At 42.2% G+C, this 18,301-nt stretch overlaps 1 protein-coding gene across 1 annotated transcript in view; it reads right to left on the reverse strand.

Moving 5' to 3' along the window:
• Nucleotides 1–18,301, reverse strand: part of LOC140211309 (cadherin-related family member 3-like) — a 99,991-nt gene that overhangs the window by 14,794 nt on the left and 66,896 nt on the right. The window contains exon 14 of the mRNA XM_072281019.1: nucleotides 8,232–8,403. Within this exon, the coding sequence (XP_072137120.1) occupies nucleotides 8,232–8,403 (172 nt within the window). The remainder of the gene's footprint in view (nucleotides 1–8,231; nucleotides 8,404–18,301) is intronic.

Raw genomic sequence — 18,301 nt, forward strand, 5'->3', positions numbered from 1 at the left:
CAGGTAGAACCTCGGCACGTACTAGCACTTGGTGCCCATTCAGCCTGATGCAGTCATGCACAAAGGTGGTCATCAGGGTGAGGGCAATGTTGGGAACATTTTTGTCCCCAATGTCCAGGGACTTGTGCATAGTGACCCATCTGACCCACTCCATCTTGGATCCCTCAGTGAACCTGCAGTCGCCTCAGGTGATTCTCAAGCTGGAGCAGCAGGGCATGGGCCGCAGCAGCCCTGAGGGCAGCTCAGACCTGATCTCCAGGTTCTTCCCCGTTATCGATAGGTAGCACCCTCTCCAACAGTCCCAATTTCTGCTCTACCTTCCCAGTCTGCTCCAGACAACTCTTGTTGCACGCCTCGGCCCCTCTGAGCCAGATCCCCAGCACCTTCACGTAATCAGACCTGATGGTGAAGGGCATATGGCCTCACTCTTCATGCAGTTAACACCAGCCACGGACGCCAACTCAAACTGGTCGCAGACACTGATCAACCTGCAAACTGGCCTTGGGCGTGAGCTGAAGACAGAGACATCGTCCATGTACAGGAGGGTTTTCACTTCTGTGCTGGTAGGCAATCAGAATTGCAGCAAACTTAACACCAGTCAGCAGATCGATTCTCTGATGGGTAGATGCATCAGCAACTAATTCACTTCCTTTATGAGACCCAGTGAAGGGTCTCTGGTCTTTCAGATGATTTCCCAGAGCACATGTTTTCAGTTGAGGCATTTTCATTCAGCATTTCCCTTCATTATTGGTGCCATTTCTCATTGTACTTGGGTGTATGTGGATCGCTCTGACAGCAGGTTGTTGGGGAATACGATGTCATGCTTCAAAAGCCTGGACCCATTGGGCTTTGTATAAGTGACATAGTTGCGGACTCACCAGTGATAATGAGCAACACTCTGGGATTTCTGTCGACCCACTTCACATTTGAAGAGTGTAACACTGCAAGGTCTAACTGCTAATGTAATGGTTTCCCTGTAGCATCAGTGTTTGGGTTATGACGAGAGATAACGGGGGCTTTGAAGTGTGTGCCATCCAATGAGAGGCATGTTGTTTCTTTCTTGTGCGTCTGAGAGAAGGGTTTCGCGGTCTTTGGTTGGCAAGGGATGAAGAGAGAAGATGCGAGTGGAGAGAGTTAGCAGGCCGCAGGATGGAGTGGACTTGGAGCGAGGGTCCGGGAGTCGACAACTCTTGGAGGAGGTCGGTGGGGAACAAATGGACAGATATCCGTGAGCTCCAATGTGCACATTAGACTGTTCCATTAAAATAGGCCCTTTTTCATTGTGTTTTCTTTACCAACCCTATAGTCAAATTAAGAATTATAAATCTAAATCATTTGATTGCAAATCGTATGCTGTCTGATACTTTGTGGTACGTATTGGTAACCTGGCAACACATCACACAGCATCCACACAAACAAGGTTTCTCAGGTTTGGCTGGGCCGGAGGCTGTCTTTCCCTAGACAAACGCATGCAGGCCAAACCTGAGGATTACAATTGTAAACGTATCCTCGATAAGAAGGTGTATCATTCTGCTTAGTTGAATTCAGTACTGATACTGGGAGGATTCTTCAGTACTGTAATTCATTCATTTTTATTTTATTTAGAGATACAGCACAGAATAGGCCCTTCCGGCCCTTCGAATTCACACCACCAGCAACCCACCGATTTAACCCCAGCCCAAACAAGGGACAATTTACAATGACCAAGTAATCTACTAACCAGTATGTCTTTGGAATGGGGGTTCACACACAGGAGTCCCACATGTTCATGGGGAGGTCGTGCAGACTCCTTACAGATGACGTTGGAATTTATGTCAGTAAGACGAAAGAGCTGATTGTGGACTTCAGGGAGGGTAAGACGAAGGAACACATACCATTCTCATAGAAGGATCAGAAGTGGAGAGGGTGAGCAGTTTCAAATTCCTGGGTGTCAAGATCTCTGAAGGTCTAACCTGATCCCAATATATTGATGCAGTTATAAAGAAGGCAAAACAGCGGCTATACTTAATTAGGAGTTTGAAGAGATTTGGCATGTCGGCAAATACACTCAAAAACTTCTATAGATGTACCATGGAGAGCATGCTGACAGGCTGCATCACCGTCTGGTATGGAGGGGCTACCACACAGGATCGAAAGAAGCTGCAGAGGGTTGTAAATTTAGTCGGCTCCATCTTGGTTACAAGCCTACAAAGTACCCAGGACACCTTCAGGAGTGGTGTCTCAGAAAGGCAGTGTCCATTATTAAGGATCTCCAGCACCCAGGGCATGCCCTTTTCTCACTGTTACCATCAGGTAGGAGGTACAGAACCCTGAAGGCGCACACTCAGCGACTCGGGAACAGCTTCTTCCCCTCTGCCATCTAATTCCTAAATGGACATTGAACCCGTGAACACTATCTTACTTTTTAAATATAAATTATTTCTGTTTTTTGCACGATTTTTAACCTCTTCAATATATGCATACGGTAAATGATTTATTTATTTATTATTATTTTTTTCTTCTATATTATGTATTGCATTGAACTGCTGCTGCTAAGTTAACAAATTTCACGACACATGCCAGTGATAATAAACCTGATTCTGATTCTGAACCCGGAACTCTAGTGCCCTGAGCTGTAACCATCTCACTGCCGTGGTGCCTTTGATAAAAATTTCAATTTGAACCTCCTGTTGCTTTATGGGGCAAGGAGACGCGGTGTGGAGTCTCGCAGGCGAGGATACCTCTGTGCTCTGGTATATCGGTGGAGGAGTCGGCAGAACGGGTGAGCATGCTGACAAACAGCTGAAAGCGAGTTGCCACTATAGCAGCCCTAAGGGGTGCTGGGAGATGTCCACTCTTCCACCATCACACATAGAAAGTCGGTTGAAAGGTGTAAACATTTCTACCACTTTACTCAGGTGGCGCAGGTACCCTTAGTGACTCGTTTTCACCGTGGTAAATCTGATCTCCGGGCTTCTATGCTCTCCGGCACACTCCAAGTTTATTCCACCAATCACAAGTGAACACAAGAAAGCAGTATTATCTCATTCCAATCACTTGTGCCTACAGCTTTACAGTCTGCAGTCATAGCATTCTGTATTTGCCCAGTAACTATTTGAGGCTCTTTACTATGTCAGAACAACAGCACTTTCTCCATTTCTCTTTAGCGCTCTCCTTTTTAAAGTGAAACCACGATGGCACAGGGTCACGTCTCCCATCCTGATCACAGTTTTTTTTTCTGCTTCTCCCCCACATCCCCACCCTCCCCAGGCCTGACTGCACTCTCACCCTGACACACCCATCTCCACAGCCCTTCCCACTTGCAGAGGGAAAATCCTCTCCCCCTCTTTAGGTCAGAATAACTGTGAAATGATGAGGAGGAGAGGCCGAGAACAACCCAGGGATGCTGCTGTTCTACTTCATCACTGGTGCCCCCAGGGTTACAGGTTGCCTTTATCCTACTGTTCTTGTTAGTGTTCTAGCCAAATATCGATACAGTCCAACAAAATAAATTACATTTTTACTTCACCTTTATTGTCACAAGAACATTCTAAGGAGTGCTATCAAACTAAAAAAAATGAAGTTCAAACTAAATTGATTATCAAAGTACATATATGTCACCATATCCAGCCCTGGGATTAATTTTCTTGCAGGCATACTCAATAAATCCATAATAAAATAATAACCATAATAGAATCAATGAAAGACCACATCACCTGGTTTCACACATGACCAACAACAGAGATAAATTTCATGAATATCATACATGAGAAACATAAGGTGGGGAGCTGGAGAGATTCAGGGAAAGAATTTAGGATATTGGATTCTTGTCATCAAAAGGCATAGCTGCCAGAGGCTGCGTGATTATATTCAGGGATATACAAGGGGCCAGAATTTCAAGAGTGTAAGTGCCTTGGGAGGTTATGGAATCAGTGGAGACTACAGAGTTAGAGAGGGGTCAGATTAAGGCAGGGTTTAGCCATGTCAACTGCTTTTTAAACCTTGTCAAGAGGAACAAGTAAGGATTGAGTAAGTTGGTCATGGACATGATCTTTCGTGACACTCATCAGACCCATTTTGGTACGGTGGTAAGTTATTTGCATGGAGGGTTTCCAAGTAAGGATGGGTATGAATTTGGGGGAACACAATGAGAATTTTGGAGGAAAGGGGGAATGTAGAGATGGACTGATAAGTTGCAAGAGTACAAAGAAATGCATACTTCAAATCTTCACCAGTCCTGCCAGATGCAGTGAATTAAAATTGCCTCTTATAGTCTTTAGTAAATTGCTAATAAGCAGGATAACTCTCGAGAACTAAGCTGGTTTTCATGTGCTGTTCTTGGCGAGTTACAAGACTTCCTAAGTACTTCTGCAAGTCTGCAAATTACAGATCCTTATAAAATGACATGCTATCTCAGAAACATCCTATACCTCACACAAACCTATCTAATTAGAAAAAAAACACCCTCCGCAGTAATTAGTCAACATTTTTCTGTACATAACAAAATTTATTCAAAAAAAACTGAATTGTAGCTTTGTACAGAAAACTGGGTTACTATGCCATAGGCAAACAAAAAACTCAAAAGAAAAAGCCTATGAATTAGGATATATACAAAACACTCAATCCCCTCAGCAAATGGTTACTGAGAGTAAGCGAGTCATTTTCATAAGATGCCAGACATGTGTGTTTTGTGGAGAGCAATTTACCAAACCGTATATTAACTTTTAGCAGTTGCATGCAGCTGAAATAGTACAGACTAACTCATTAGTAGAAATAAAAAAACAAAATAAATTGTAAATGCTAGAAATCTGACAAATAATGTTCTTATAAGTTCATAGGTCAGCCTACATGAAGAGAAATAGTCATATTAAAATTCCAGACATGCAATTGTATATCAGTAGTTCAAATCACAGTTAACGTGCAAGGCTCTTTTTCTCTGCACGAACACTGACTTGCCTGAGGCCCACGCGCTTCAATTGATTTCTTTGGATAGTTTTCTATTCACAGTTTTTCCAAAGACAAAGAATGCTCCACTAAATTGGAGTGATTTTACAATGCTAAACAGGTATGAATATTTCACAGAATTATGCTACCATTTTATACAATAATCTAAAATGTGCTAGACTGAGAAAGAGAATTCTAGTAGAACTTTATAAATGAAGCATTATTACAGCCATACAATGGCTTGGTTAGAGCATATCTGAACTAGTGTGTTTGGTTCCCAATCTGCATCTTCCCAAGGTTATCTATGCCGTGGAGCAGAGATTCATCAGATTGTTAGCAAGGATCTAACTGATAAATTACAAGATGCAATTAAAATGATAGATTTATGTTCATTGGAGCATAGAAAATTCAAGGGTGATTTAGTCGAGGATGTTTGATTTTGGAAGGAATTGTTATAGAAAATGAAACTTTTACCAATGGTAGAGGGTGGTGGGGAGGAGATACCAAAGGAGATGTAAGGCACTCCTTCCATCCGCGAGCCTGCAGGTCACCCTTGGGCAAGGGTGCTTAACCCCCCCCCCACCCCCGATCAGGGTCATGTGAAGTCATGGGACCAGGTGATGGATGTTATGAGCAACTGGGGCATATCACAAGTTGTGCGACCACTGATGCCAGGCAAAGAATCTCTGCAGGGGATTGATAATGGCTGGGGTCACCCATCTTGCCCAAGTGAAGGCAATGGCAAAGCATTTCTGTAGAAGAATTTGCTAAGAACAATCATGGCCATGGAGACCATGACCACCCACGTCGTACAATGACCAGTGGTAGGAAAATTTAAAGTCAGAGCCAGACTTTTGGGAGGGAAATTCGTAAAAAAGTCTCTTTTCAGCAAACTCTCCAACACACTGAACAGCATCTCAACTAAAGATATTAAATCTGCGACTGATGGGGCAAAAGCAGAAAAGCAAATGGATCAAAGTGAGTTAATAGAAATGTAACAGCATTTGAAGGCCCAAATAGGTTGAAGGGCTGAACGGCCTGTTCCTACTCTTACATTCTTATGAACCTGCAGCTTATTTCTGTATCTGTGGTAGCAACTAATCCATCAAAAGTACTGTTTCTGAATTTTTTTGAAACCCTTTAACAGGAACCATTTAGCATACATTTGAGAGTTCAATCTGCAAGAACAAAGCACTTGACTTGAATAATGGATGTCAAACTGTGTATCACAAATTTGAAAGTATGTCTTGTCAGTGGCTATTATTTGTGCTTAGAAAGGTTGCCGATGTTGCAACTGGCTGGTCAAATTGTGTCATTGATCATATAACATTAATACACATTGTTTATTACACTTCAAAGTGATAAGCTGATATTTAGCACACAGTATTTTTTAAAAGCAGCCTTGACATTTTAAGCTGTTTATTTTTAACACAGAATGCAAAGAAAAAGCCTATTGTCAACAAGGCAATTTTTTTTACACACACGGAAGAGACTTTATTTTTTTCAAATCAGTCCAAGGATTTCAGCCCAAGTTGTTTATTATTCCTTTTCCTCCACAGATGCTGCCTGACTCGCTGAGTTCCTTCAGCAGCCTGATTTTCTCTTGCTGCAGATACCAGCATCTGCAATCCCTTGTGCCCCTGTACTTGCCCTACCTGCTATTTTATAAGGTTTCTGTAAGCTTCATTTAATATTTTCTGGAAAAAAAACAATGGTGAGGATGCAATGCCAAACAAATATTTGCCAGCGATGACATCAAGAAGCTCAGAAGACTTTCACTGGCAAATCACAATGGCACCATAATTGTCAAAAACAGTACATGCCTGTAGTTATGCAGTGTGCTAGCTTCCTCCTTTGAGTACTGCTGTTTATTCCCTTCTCCTTCAGATGCCTATCTGACCTCGTCATTTACTAACAGTCCACTACTCTAGTTATGTTCTTCCTGCATGGAAATATTTTATCTGAATCTATCAAAGATTTAGATAATCTTAAAGACTTTATGATGTCACCCTTCAACCTTATTTTCTCAAGAAAAACACCCAAATGTTCACCCTTTCTTTTTATATATATCTTCGCACCTTGTATCATGCTTGTGAACCTTCTCTGGTGCCTCTCTGTAATAGACAACCAGAAATATATGCAGTATTAAATATGATCTAACCAAAGTTCACTACAGATTTTGCACAACTTCACAGCTTTTCAATTCTATTGCCCTAGAAATAAATCCTCATCTTGCTTTACATTTTTTTTAATTTGCTATGAAAATTTTGTCCAACCATAAGCGAAATAAAGTTCAATAGATACAGCACAACTTCACTACTATTGCTCTAGAAGTATATCTGCATCTTCCTTTGTATATTTTATAAACTTACCATGAATTTTTTTGTCTAATTTCCTGAATCTAGAATTTATCCTTCAAAATAAGATTGAGGGTGAATTCATAAAGCTCTTTAAAGCTATTTGAAAGTTTTTGATGGATTGAATTCAGAGAAAATGTCTTTCCATGTGGGAAAGCACATAACGAGAGAGGCGAACTATTAGCAAGATTACAGTTCACAGGAGGTCAGCTAGGCATCAGAGGGAGAAAGGAATAAACAGAGTTCTCAGAGGAAGAACCAATCTAGTGTTATTATAAACCATCGCATTTCCTTGGTTGGTTCAGATAATTTTATAATGCTACTGAGAAACGTTTTGTAACACCTGACTGCATTAAGAGTGCTATATACACATGGATAGCTGTATTAATGCCTGTTTGAGGAAGACAAGAGGTCAGCCCATTCGTAGAAGGCAGCTGACAGAAGTTGGGGTAGCATGGTGGCATGCATAATGCTAATACATCACTCCCGCCATTGTCTGTAGAGAGTTTACACATTCTCCCTGAGGCGTGTGTGTTTTCTTTGGGTGCTCTGGTTTCCTCCCACAAGACTTGTGGGTTAGTAGGTTAATTGATCATATGGGTGTAATTGGGCCTATAACCATACTGTAAGAATTTGTATTTTAAAAAATCAAGGGAAAGAAACACTTTTACTTTTAAAACTATCAATAATGAAAATGCTAATTTCTGAAGTAAAAACAAAGAAAGCTAAAAAGACACAGCAGGTGAGGCAGAAAGAATTAACATTTCATCTCAGGCTGATGACTTGTTTACGATCCATTTATACATGTGAACTAAAAACTGCACAATAGCCAGCACTGGTGAAAAGGTTCCTTTTCATGTACACTGATAAATATTTATCAAGAAAGTGATTTTGCATGTCAACCCACATTCAAACTTTTATTTCAAGTTAGATGCAATATAATATACATACCTGATACAATCTCAAACCGTGTCTCATTGTGACTGGAATCTCTATCTTGACAGCTCAGTCTGAAGCTGTTGATATTGGTTCCAACAGCAATATCGTCAAGAATAGTTGCTTTGTAAGTAAGTGGAAAGCAAATAGGTTTTTCATCATTTTCCTCTATTATATTGATGATGACCTAACAAGGAACATATTTCAAATGGAAAAGAAGTGTAAGATTAATACGCTAAAAGAAAAGAGTGGAGCTTTCAAAGTTTTGTTGGCTTTTATGAACATGTACACATATCCTTGCCAGAAAATAATATAAAAGACTGCTTAAAGATTATAAACTGATGTATCATATTAATATCCAATTCCCACAGAAATACTTTAGTACTCTGTCTGAAAACCTGCACTTAATTCACCTTTAGAGATATTCTGGTTTCACAGGAGAATGACACGTATTAATTTTACAGAAAACAAAGAAGAGATTTAATATCAGAAGCCAGGAAGATTTTCCCAAGCCTGCTGCAAAAACAGCTGTGCCAGCCATTGGTAGCCAACCAGAAAGCCCAAAGATCAGAGTAATGTCTACTTCATGTCAAGTGATGTACTTTAGCCAACGTTTGAGGCTCTCTCCAAAAGATTTTGTGAAGCTTTATAGTATACCAGATAATAAACACCACTGCAAACAAATCTGTAATGTCAGCTGTGTACATACATCTATTGATGCTTCTGGACACATCTTCAGTGATGTTCCTGGAATCATCGGGTGTTTCAGGTCTTTCAACATCATGCAACCTCCTCCAGGTGACCCAGCCGGGGCTGATCAGACCCCAGCTTGTGTCCAGATGTCTAGCTACTAATGACTCCACGGCTCCCCTCTTTTGAGCCACAGCCATCTTGAGGCCCTCTCTGCCGCATCGGTGGTACTGCGGATGGCTCTCCTCTTCCTCTCTCCCTCGATGCCCAAAATGCTGAAGGCCCTGACTAAAGAATGGACTACAAATCCCCTACAACCAATCTCCACTGGGAGATACCTCGCTCTCCATCCAGCCTGCTGACAGTTGCTGACCAGTCCTGCGTACTTGGAGAGCCTTTCAAAGGCCTCTTCCAAGCTATCTTCCCATGGGACTGTCAGCTCCAGCAGCACCACTTGCTTAGTCGACTCAGACACTAGGACAATGTCTGGTTGCAGGGTGGTGGCTGAGATATGGCTGGGGAACTTCAGCTGCCCTTCAAGGTCCACCAACAGCTGCCAGTCTCTTGCAGAGGTCAGAATGCCTGCAGATGTTCTTTTGGCAGGTATTGGCTGCTCCCCAGCTCTGACAAAGGCAATGGTCTGCTTGGAGGGTCAGGACCGCTTCGCCCACTCAACTCCTGCGCTGACGGCTTCAGCGATGGTCTTCAGGACCTGATCATGCCTCCACCTGTACCGTCCCTCACCGTGCCCTTGCACAGCCACTGAGGATGTGCTCCAGGGTTCCTCGCTTGGAGCACAGTGGGCACGCAGATGACTCTGCCTTGTCCCATGTGTGCAGTTTTGATGGGCTTGGAAGAACATCGTACACTGTCTGGATGAGAAATTGGATACGGTGTGGTTCGGCTTTATATACCTCAACACCAATGGGTCTTATATTATAGAACCAATTATCTTTTAGTCCTCTGTTACATGATCTTACTTTTATCTTCAAATGCAAACAGAAGTAATAGGGCAAAAAAATACTGAAAGAAAATTCACTGACACATGATAAATCAGAGCTCTCGGCTGTAAACACAGATGCACTCTCATTAAATCCTTCTGATCCCAATCTATATTGATCTCCATTAAACAGAGTGGGAAGGCTGCAATCCCACTTAGGTCAGATGCAGACAAGATAAACAACCTCTGATACAACTTTACTTTGGTCATTTTTCTGCCCTGTCCTAAGTTTAGAATTAAGCTCTCTAAATTGAACTGCAGATTTCACTTTAACCCCTGGGAAATTGCCTCAACAGGATCCAATTTGACCTCTAGAGCTTCTAGCATTTCTTTTCTCAACCTACCTTTCAAAAATTTGATTTGTCAATTTCCCAAGAACTACCTCACAGAGCAATCTCTTCCAGCCATGTATCACTTCCTCGCATCCTGGTCCTCTGCCAATTGCCCATTGCACTATTCCATTTGCCAGTGACTGCCACTCAACACACACTTCCATCACCAATAACCCCTCCAAAGTCGGCAAAGTTCACTTAAACCCACTGTATATATTTCTATTCTGTCATAGAACACAATTAAAAATGTGTAGAATTTGATTTTCTTTTTGTTGAACCAGCTTATAGCTTACAGCACTTCACCACTCTACAGGAAAGATTAAGAATGATATATAAAAGATTCACAAGGATGCTGCCTGTACTGGAGAGCTTGGTTTATAAGGAGAGGTTGTGTCTGTTTTCCTTAGTGCAGAGGAGCCTGAGGGTGACATGATAAAGTTATTATGAGAGGTATAGAGAGGTTAGAAAGCCAGAGTCATGTTTCCCCACGACAGTGCGTCTTTAATGTGAGGTCATGGGTTTTGGGTGAGAGGAAGGAGGCTTAAAGTGGATCTGAAGGGTAAATTGGGCACTCGAAGAGTAGTTGACATCTGGATTGAGCTGCCGAAGGAGATGGTAGAGATAGGAACAGTAATCTGGACAAGAAGGTTGTCGTGGATGTGGTGGACGAAAGGGCCAGATTCTATGTTGTAGAACCCAATGATTCTGTGACTTCTCAGATATGAGAAACAGCATCTCCATGTCCATGTTGTGGAGTCCTCGAAGAATTCTGTCTTTCAGTGAGGTCAGCTCTCATTCCACTCAACTCGAAAGGATGGAGATTTATCTTGTTCAATAATTTCTCAAAAATCAGACATTTACGTAAACACTGTGATGAGTCTTCACTGCACTCTCTCTAAAACAAGTAGTTGTTTTTGTAAAGCAGACTAGAACCATATACAATACTGTACTCCAATATTATGGTCTCAGCAAGGAAGACGCTTACTCCTGTACTTGAATCCTCCAGTAATCAAGGCGAATACAGAATATCATTTTCCTTCCTAATGGCTTGCTGAACCTACCTCTTAGCTTTCAGTAACTCATGTACAAAGCTACAAATGTCCCTTTAAACATCAAAATTTCTGAATCCCTCACTCTTTAAAAATGTTTAGCGTTTCTCTTAATCTACTGAACTGGATAGCTTCATGTTGATCTCCCAACAAATAAACTGCTGAAGAAAGTCAGCTTCTGTGTGGGAAAGAAACTGTTGATGTGTCAGGTCGAAACCCTGAACCAGGTCAGAGAGTCTCAGTCTCTTGTGTCCCACTCTGATTCCCACTGATTTCGATAGGACTCCATTGCCCACAATGTGCCAACCTGTTATTCTTTCGTTTTGTTTTCTATTTGTTACTTGGCTCTTAATCAACACTGGCATATTTCCCTCAGTTCTGTGCTCTCAGTTCTTTTACAGTACTTTCACCAAGCTTCTACATGGAACCTTATCAAAAGCACACGGAAAATCCAAATGCACACATACATTGGCCCGACCTCATCTTCTTTACCAAATGCACCTCAAAGAATTCCAATGGATTAGTTAGGTCTAATTTCCTTTTCATACATCCTCTGCTGAATCCTATTATTTTCCGATTACTAATTTCACATCCATTATAAGACCACAAGACCATAAGATATAGGAGCAGAAGTAGGCCATTTGGCCCATTGAGTCTGCTCCGCCATTCAATAAGGGGCTGATCCAATTCTTCCAGTCATCCCCACTCCCCTGCCATCACCCCTTACCCTTTGATGCCCTGGCTAATCAAGAACCTATCTATCTCTGCCTTAAATACACCCAATGTCTTGGCCTCCACAGCCACTCACGGCAACAAATTCCACAGATTTACCGCCCTCAGAGTAAAGTAATTTCTCTGCATCTTCTAAATGGACGTCCTTCAATCCTGAAGTCGTGCCCTCTTGTCCTAGAATCCCCTACCATGGGAAATAACTTTGCCATATCTAAACTGTTCAGCCCTTTTAACATTCAGAATGTTTCTATGAGATCCCCCCTCATTCTCCTGAACTCCAGGGAATACACCCAGAGAGCTGCCAGACGTTCCTCATATGGTAACCGTTTAATTCCTGGAATCATTCTCGTGAATCTTCTCTGAACCCTCTCCAATGTCAGTACATCCTCTTGAAAATAAGGAGCCCAAAACTGCACACAATACTCCAAGTGTGGTCTCACGCGTGCCTTATAGAGCCTCAACATCACATCCCTGCTCTTACATTCTATACCTCTAGAAACGAATGCCAACATTGCATTCATCTTCTTCACAACTGACTCAGCCTGGAGGTTAACCTTTAGGGTATCTTGCACAAGGACTCCCAAGTCCCTTTGCATCTCTGCATTTTGAATTCTCTCCTCATCTAAATAATAGTCAGCCCGTTTATTTCTTTCACCAAAGTACATGGCCATACACTTTCCAACATTGTATTTAACTTGCCACTTCTTTGCCCATTCCCCTAAACTATCTAAATCTCTTTGCAGGCTCTCTGTTTCCTCAACACTACCTGCTCTACCACCTATCTTTACATCATCGGCAAATTTAGCCACAAACCCATTAATACCATAGTTCAAATAATTGACATACATCGTAAAAAGCAGCGGTCCCAACACTAACACCACTGGGAACCGACAGCCAGCCAGAATAGGATCCCTTTATTCCCACTCTCTGTTTTCTGCCGACCAGCTAATGCTCCACCCATGCTAGTAACTTCCCTGTAATCCCATAGGCTCTTATCTTGCTAAGCAGCCTCATGTGTGGCACCTTGTCAAAGGCCTTCCGAAGATCCTAGTGCACCACATTTATTGCATCTCCTTTGTCTACCCTGTTGTAATTTTCTCAAAGAATTGCAGTAGGTTTGTCAGGTAGGATTTTCCTTTTAGGAAACCATGCTGGCTTTGGCCTATCTTGTCATGTGCCTTCAGGTACTCTGTAATCTCATCCCTAACAATTGATTTCAACAATTTCCCAACCACTGAATTCAGGCTAATAGGTCTATAGTTTCCTTTCTTCTGCCTCCCACCCTTCTTAAATAGCAGAGTAACATTTGTAATTTTCCAGTCATCCGGTACAATGCCAGAATCTATCGACTCTTGAAACATCATTGTTAATGCTTTCGCAATCTCTCCAGCTACTTCCTTCAGAACCCAAGAGTGTATTTCATCAGGTCCAGGAAATTTCTCCACCTTCAGACCATTAAGCTTTCTGAGCACCTTCTCAATCGTTATTTTCACTCCACAAACTTCACTTCCCTGACACTCTGGAATGTCCGGTATATTGCAGATGTCTTCCGCTGCAAAGACTGATGGAAATTCCTCTGCCATCTCTGTGTCTCTCATTACAATATCTCCAGCATTATTTTGTATTGGTCCTATATCTACTCTCGACTCTTTTTTACCCTTTTATATACTTAAAGAAGCTTTTAGTTTCTTCTTTGATATTAGTCACCAGCTTCCTTTCATAGTTCATCTTTTCCTTCCTAATGACCTTCTTAGTTTCCTTCTGAAAGTTTTTAAAAGCTTCCCAATCCTCTATCTTCCCACTAGCTCTGGCTTCCTTGTATGCCTTCTCTTTTGCTTTTACTTTGGCTCTGACTTCACTTGTCAGGCACGGTAGTGTCCTTCTTCCCTTTGAAAATCTCTTCTTATTTGGAATATATCTGTCTTGCACTTCCCTCATTTTTCACAGAAACTCCAGCCATTGCTGCTGTGCTGTCCTTCCTGCAAATATCCCTTTCCAGTCAACTTTGGCCAGTTCCCCTCTCATGCCATTGTAATTTCCTTTATTCCACTGAAATACCAACACATTGGGTTTTAGTTTTTCCCTCTCAAATTTCAAAGTGAGCTCGGTCATATTGTGATCACTGTTCCCTAAGGATTCCTTAACCTTAAACTCTCTTATCACCTCCAGATCATTGCACAACACCCAATCCAGCACAGCCAATCCCCTAGTGGGCTCAACAACAAGCTGTTCTAAAAAGCCATCCCTTAGACATTCTACAAATTCTCTCTCTTGAGGTCCAGTACTGACCTGGTTTTCCCAATTCCACTTTCATGATGAAATCCCCAATGATTATCATGACATTGCCTTTCTAACACGTCTTTTCTATCTCCTGCTGTAATTTGTAATCCACATCCCGACTGCTGTTTGGAGGCTTGTATACAACTGCCATTAGGGTCCTTTTATCCTTGCCATTTCCTAACTCAACCCATAGAGACACTACACCTTCCAATCCTATGTCATCTCTTTCTAATGATTTAATATTATTTCTTATACACAGAGCTACACCACCCCCTCTGCCTACTAACCTATCTTTCTGATACATCGTATATCCTTGGACGTTCAGCAGCTAGCTACCCTGTAGCCATGTTTCAGAGATGGCCACAACATCATATTTGCCAATCCGTAGCTGAATTTCAAGATCATCCATTTTATTCCTTATGTTGTGTCCATTCAAATATAAGACTTTCAGTCCAGTATTTGTTGCTTTCTGTTTTAACTGCACCACGTCTCTATTGCCCCGTAACTCATGCCACTGCGTATGATTAAGCCTCATCTCCTGCCTGCCCTTTCTATCATCTCTGTTGCACGCTACCTTTGATTTATTTCTGTTTTCCCCTTCCTCAACCCTATCACTCTGGTTCCCATCCCCGTGCCAAATTAGTTTAAACCCTCCCTAACAGCTCTATTAAATATCCACTAGGATACTGACCCCTTTGGGTTCAGGTGTAATCTGTCCTTTTTGTACAGGTCATACCTTCCCCAGAAGAGGCCCCAGTGATCCAGGAATCTGAAGCCCTGCCCCCTACACCAGTCTCTCAGCCATGCATTAATATGCCTGATCATGCTATTCTTGCACTCGCTAGCACGTAACACAGGCAGAAATCCTGAGATTACTACCCTAGAGGTCCTACTTTTCAGCCTCCTACCCTACTCCCTGAATTCTCTCTTTAGGACCTCCTCCTTTTTTCTACCTATGTCATTGGTACCAACATGTACCAAGATACTGGCTGTTCACCCTCTCCCTTCAGAGTACTCTGCACCCGATCCAAGACATCCTGTACCTTGGCACCTGGGAGGCAACACACCATGCGTGTATCTCCACCCAGCTGACAGGACCTCCAGTCTGTTCCTCTCACTATGGAATCCCCTATGACTACCGCATTCCTCATCCTCCTCTTGCCCTTCTGCACCACGGAACCAGGCTTAGTGCCAGAGACCCGATCGCCGTGGTCATCCTCTGTCAGATCACCCCCCACTCAACTGCATCCAAAATGAGATAGTGATTACTGAGGGGGATGGCCACAGGAGTGCTCTCTACTATCTGAGCTCTTTCCTTCACTTCCCTGACCATCACCCACTTATCTAACTCCTGCAGCCTCGGGGTGACTAGCTCCCTGTAGCTCCTCTCCATCCCCTGTTCACTCTCCCCAATAAGCTGTAGGTCATCAAGCTGCAGCTCCAGATCCCTAACACGGTCTCTCAGGAGCTGCATCTCGGTGTACATGGCGCAGATGTGGCCACCTGGGAGATTGGAAGGTTCCCAGGATTCACACATCCCACACAACAGAGCAGAATACTAACCCCACTGACATGCTCTCTATTCCTCAAAAAAATGCAAGGAAAAACCAAAAACGAAGTCCACCTACCCGCTTACCTCTTCAAAGGTTCAAAGGTTCAATTTAATGTCAGAGAAATTTATACAATATATATCCTGAATTGCTTTTTTTTTCACAAAACATCTACAAAAACAGAGAAGTGCCCCAAAGAATGAACGACTGTTAAACGTGAGAACCCCAAAGTCACCCCCAGCTCCCCCCCACGTGTAAGCGGTGGTGAGCAACAATCCCCCCTCCCCCCACCGACAAAACAAAAAGCGCACCCACTACCGAGCACAAGCGTGAGCTAAGCGATAGCAAAGACACAGACCTCTTTATTATAGATTGAACTATTTTCCTACCTTTTTCAGGTTAATAGGTCAGTAATTCCGTTTTAACAGCTCTGGGATGGACATCCTCTGGTCTTTGGGATAAATCAGTTTTCAGGCTCATTAATTTCTCTAGGAATATTTATTAACACTTTTTTTTTCTAATTTGCACTGAACTTTGGTTGCCCACTATTTCTGGATGTGTTCTATTTCTTTTGTGACAACAGACACAAAGTATTAGTTCATTTCTCTGCCATTTCCTTATATCCAATTATAAATTCTCTTATATGTATGGGACTCACCTTTAACCTCACTAGTCTTTTCCTTTCTACCTATCTACGGAAGCTCTCACAGGTTGATATTGATTTTGATTCTCATTCTTTGCCAAATTCTAAGATGCTCATCATTTTCAGGTTCACTGTTTCTTCTGACAATTCTATAAACCTTCTCTTATAATTTAATGCCATCTTTAATTTCTCCTTTATTATATGTTAGGACCATGTTGTGTTTTTGTGTCTTACAGGGGGTTTATTTGTTGCATTTTATGTATTATTGTTTCAACAGCTAGCCGTGGTTTGTCCATGGGAATCTATATAAAAGTGGTCCCCGCTCTCCCACAACCAACCCCAACTTATACCTTCATAACTTCCTTCGTTTAGTTTGAAAATCATGGTTTCCAATTGAACTACATCAATATCAAGCTTAATGCAAAATTCCAGAATACTGTGGACTTTCTTTCCAATTCTCTTTGTATAGCACTAGCCTGAATCCTTGCAGTTCCTCAACAGAAAACTATCTCGTATACATTCTAGAAATTATCCGTACTAATTTGTTTGGCCAATCCATGTGACACATTTAGGTTTTCCATAATTACTGACTGTAATGACTCATTTATATCATTCCCCATTGCACTATTAATCAGTGGCCTATTCTATCAAACTCTGCTAAAGTTTTCTTGCTTCTGGCCTCACCCGACTCTCATTCTCCACTTTCCATAGGGATTGTTCTCTCTGTGATTCCCGTGTCCATTCATCATTCCCCACTAATCTTCCTCCTGGCACATAGACCTCCAAGTGACCAAAACGCTACACCTGCCCATTTACCTCAACCTTTTACCTCCATTCAGGACCCCAAACAGTCCTTCCAGGTGAGGCAACGCTTCACCGCCAAATCTGTTGGGGTCGTCTATTGTATACAGTGCTCCCAGTGTGGCCTCCTATACATTGATGAGGACTGACATAAATTGGGGGACTGCTTTGTTGAGCACCTCCATCCACCAAGAGTGAAATTTCCTAGTGGCCAACCATTTTAATTCCTATCCACTTTTCTATTCTGACATGTCGGTCCACAGCCTCCTTTTTTGCCAAGATGAGGGCACTCTCAGGGTGGAGGAGCAATACCTCACATTCCATCTGGGTAGACTCCAACCTGATGGCATGAACATCGATTTTTCCTTCCAGTAAAAATTTCTCTCTCCCTTTCCTCTTTTTCTATCCCCCATTCTTGCCTCTTGCCTTTTCTCTCACCTGACTATCACCTCCCCCTGGTGTCCCTCATTCTTCCCTTTCTTCTATTGTCCACTCTCCTCTTCTATCAGATTCCTCCTTCTCCAGCTTTTTATCTTTCCCATTCACCTGGCTACACCTATCATTTTCTTCCTAGTCCTCCTTCCTCTTCCCCCACCCTTTTATTCTGGCTTCATTCCCCTTCCTTTCCACTCCTGAGGTATGGTATCAGCATGAAATGTCAACTGTTTATTCATTTGCATGGATGCTACCTGACCTGCTGAGTTCCTCCAGCATGTTGTGTGTGTTGCTCTGGATTTCCAGCATCTGCAGAATCTCTTGTGTTTATGATTTTCTTGCTTCTGCTGCTTCTTAGCATGACCCACACTGAGGCTAATTCTATACTATGCCTTGCCAAGCTAAGATCCATTCTAATTACTGTGCTAATGAGATCTGTAATTAATAGCATTACCCCACCTCCTTTTCCTTCTTGCCTATCGTTCTAAATGTGGAATGTATTGAAAAATATAGTTCCCTGTTTTAGAAGAGCTGTAAAGACTGACAATTGATTTATCCTTGGAAAGTTCAAGG

This window comes from Mobula birostris, chromosome 16 (genome assembly GCF_030028105.1).
Source record: "Mobula birostris isolate sMobBir1 chromosome 16, sMobBir1.hap1, whole genome shotgun sequence".
Lineage (NCBI taxonomy): Eukaryota > Metazoa > Chordata > Chondrichthyes > Myliobatiformes > Myliobatidae > Mobula > Mobula birostris.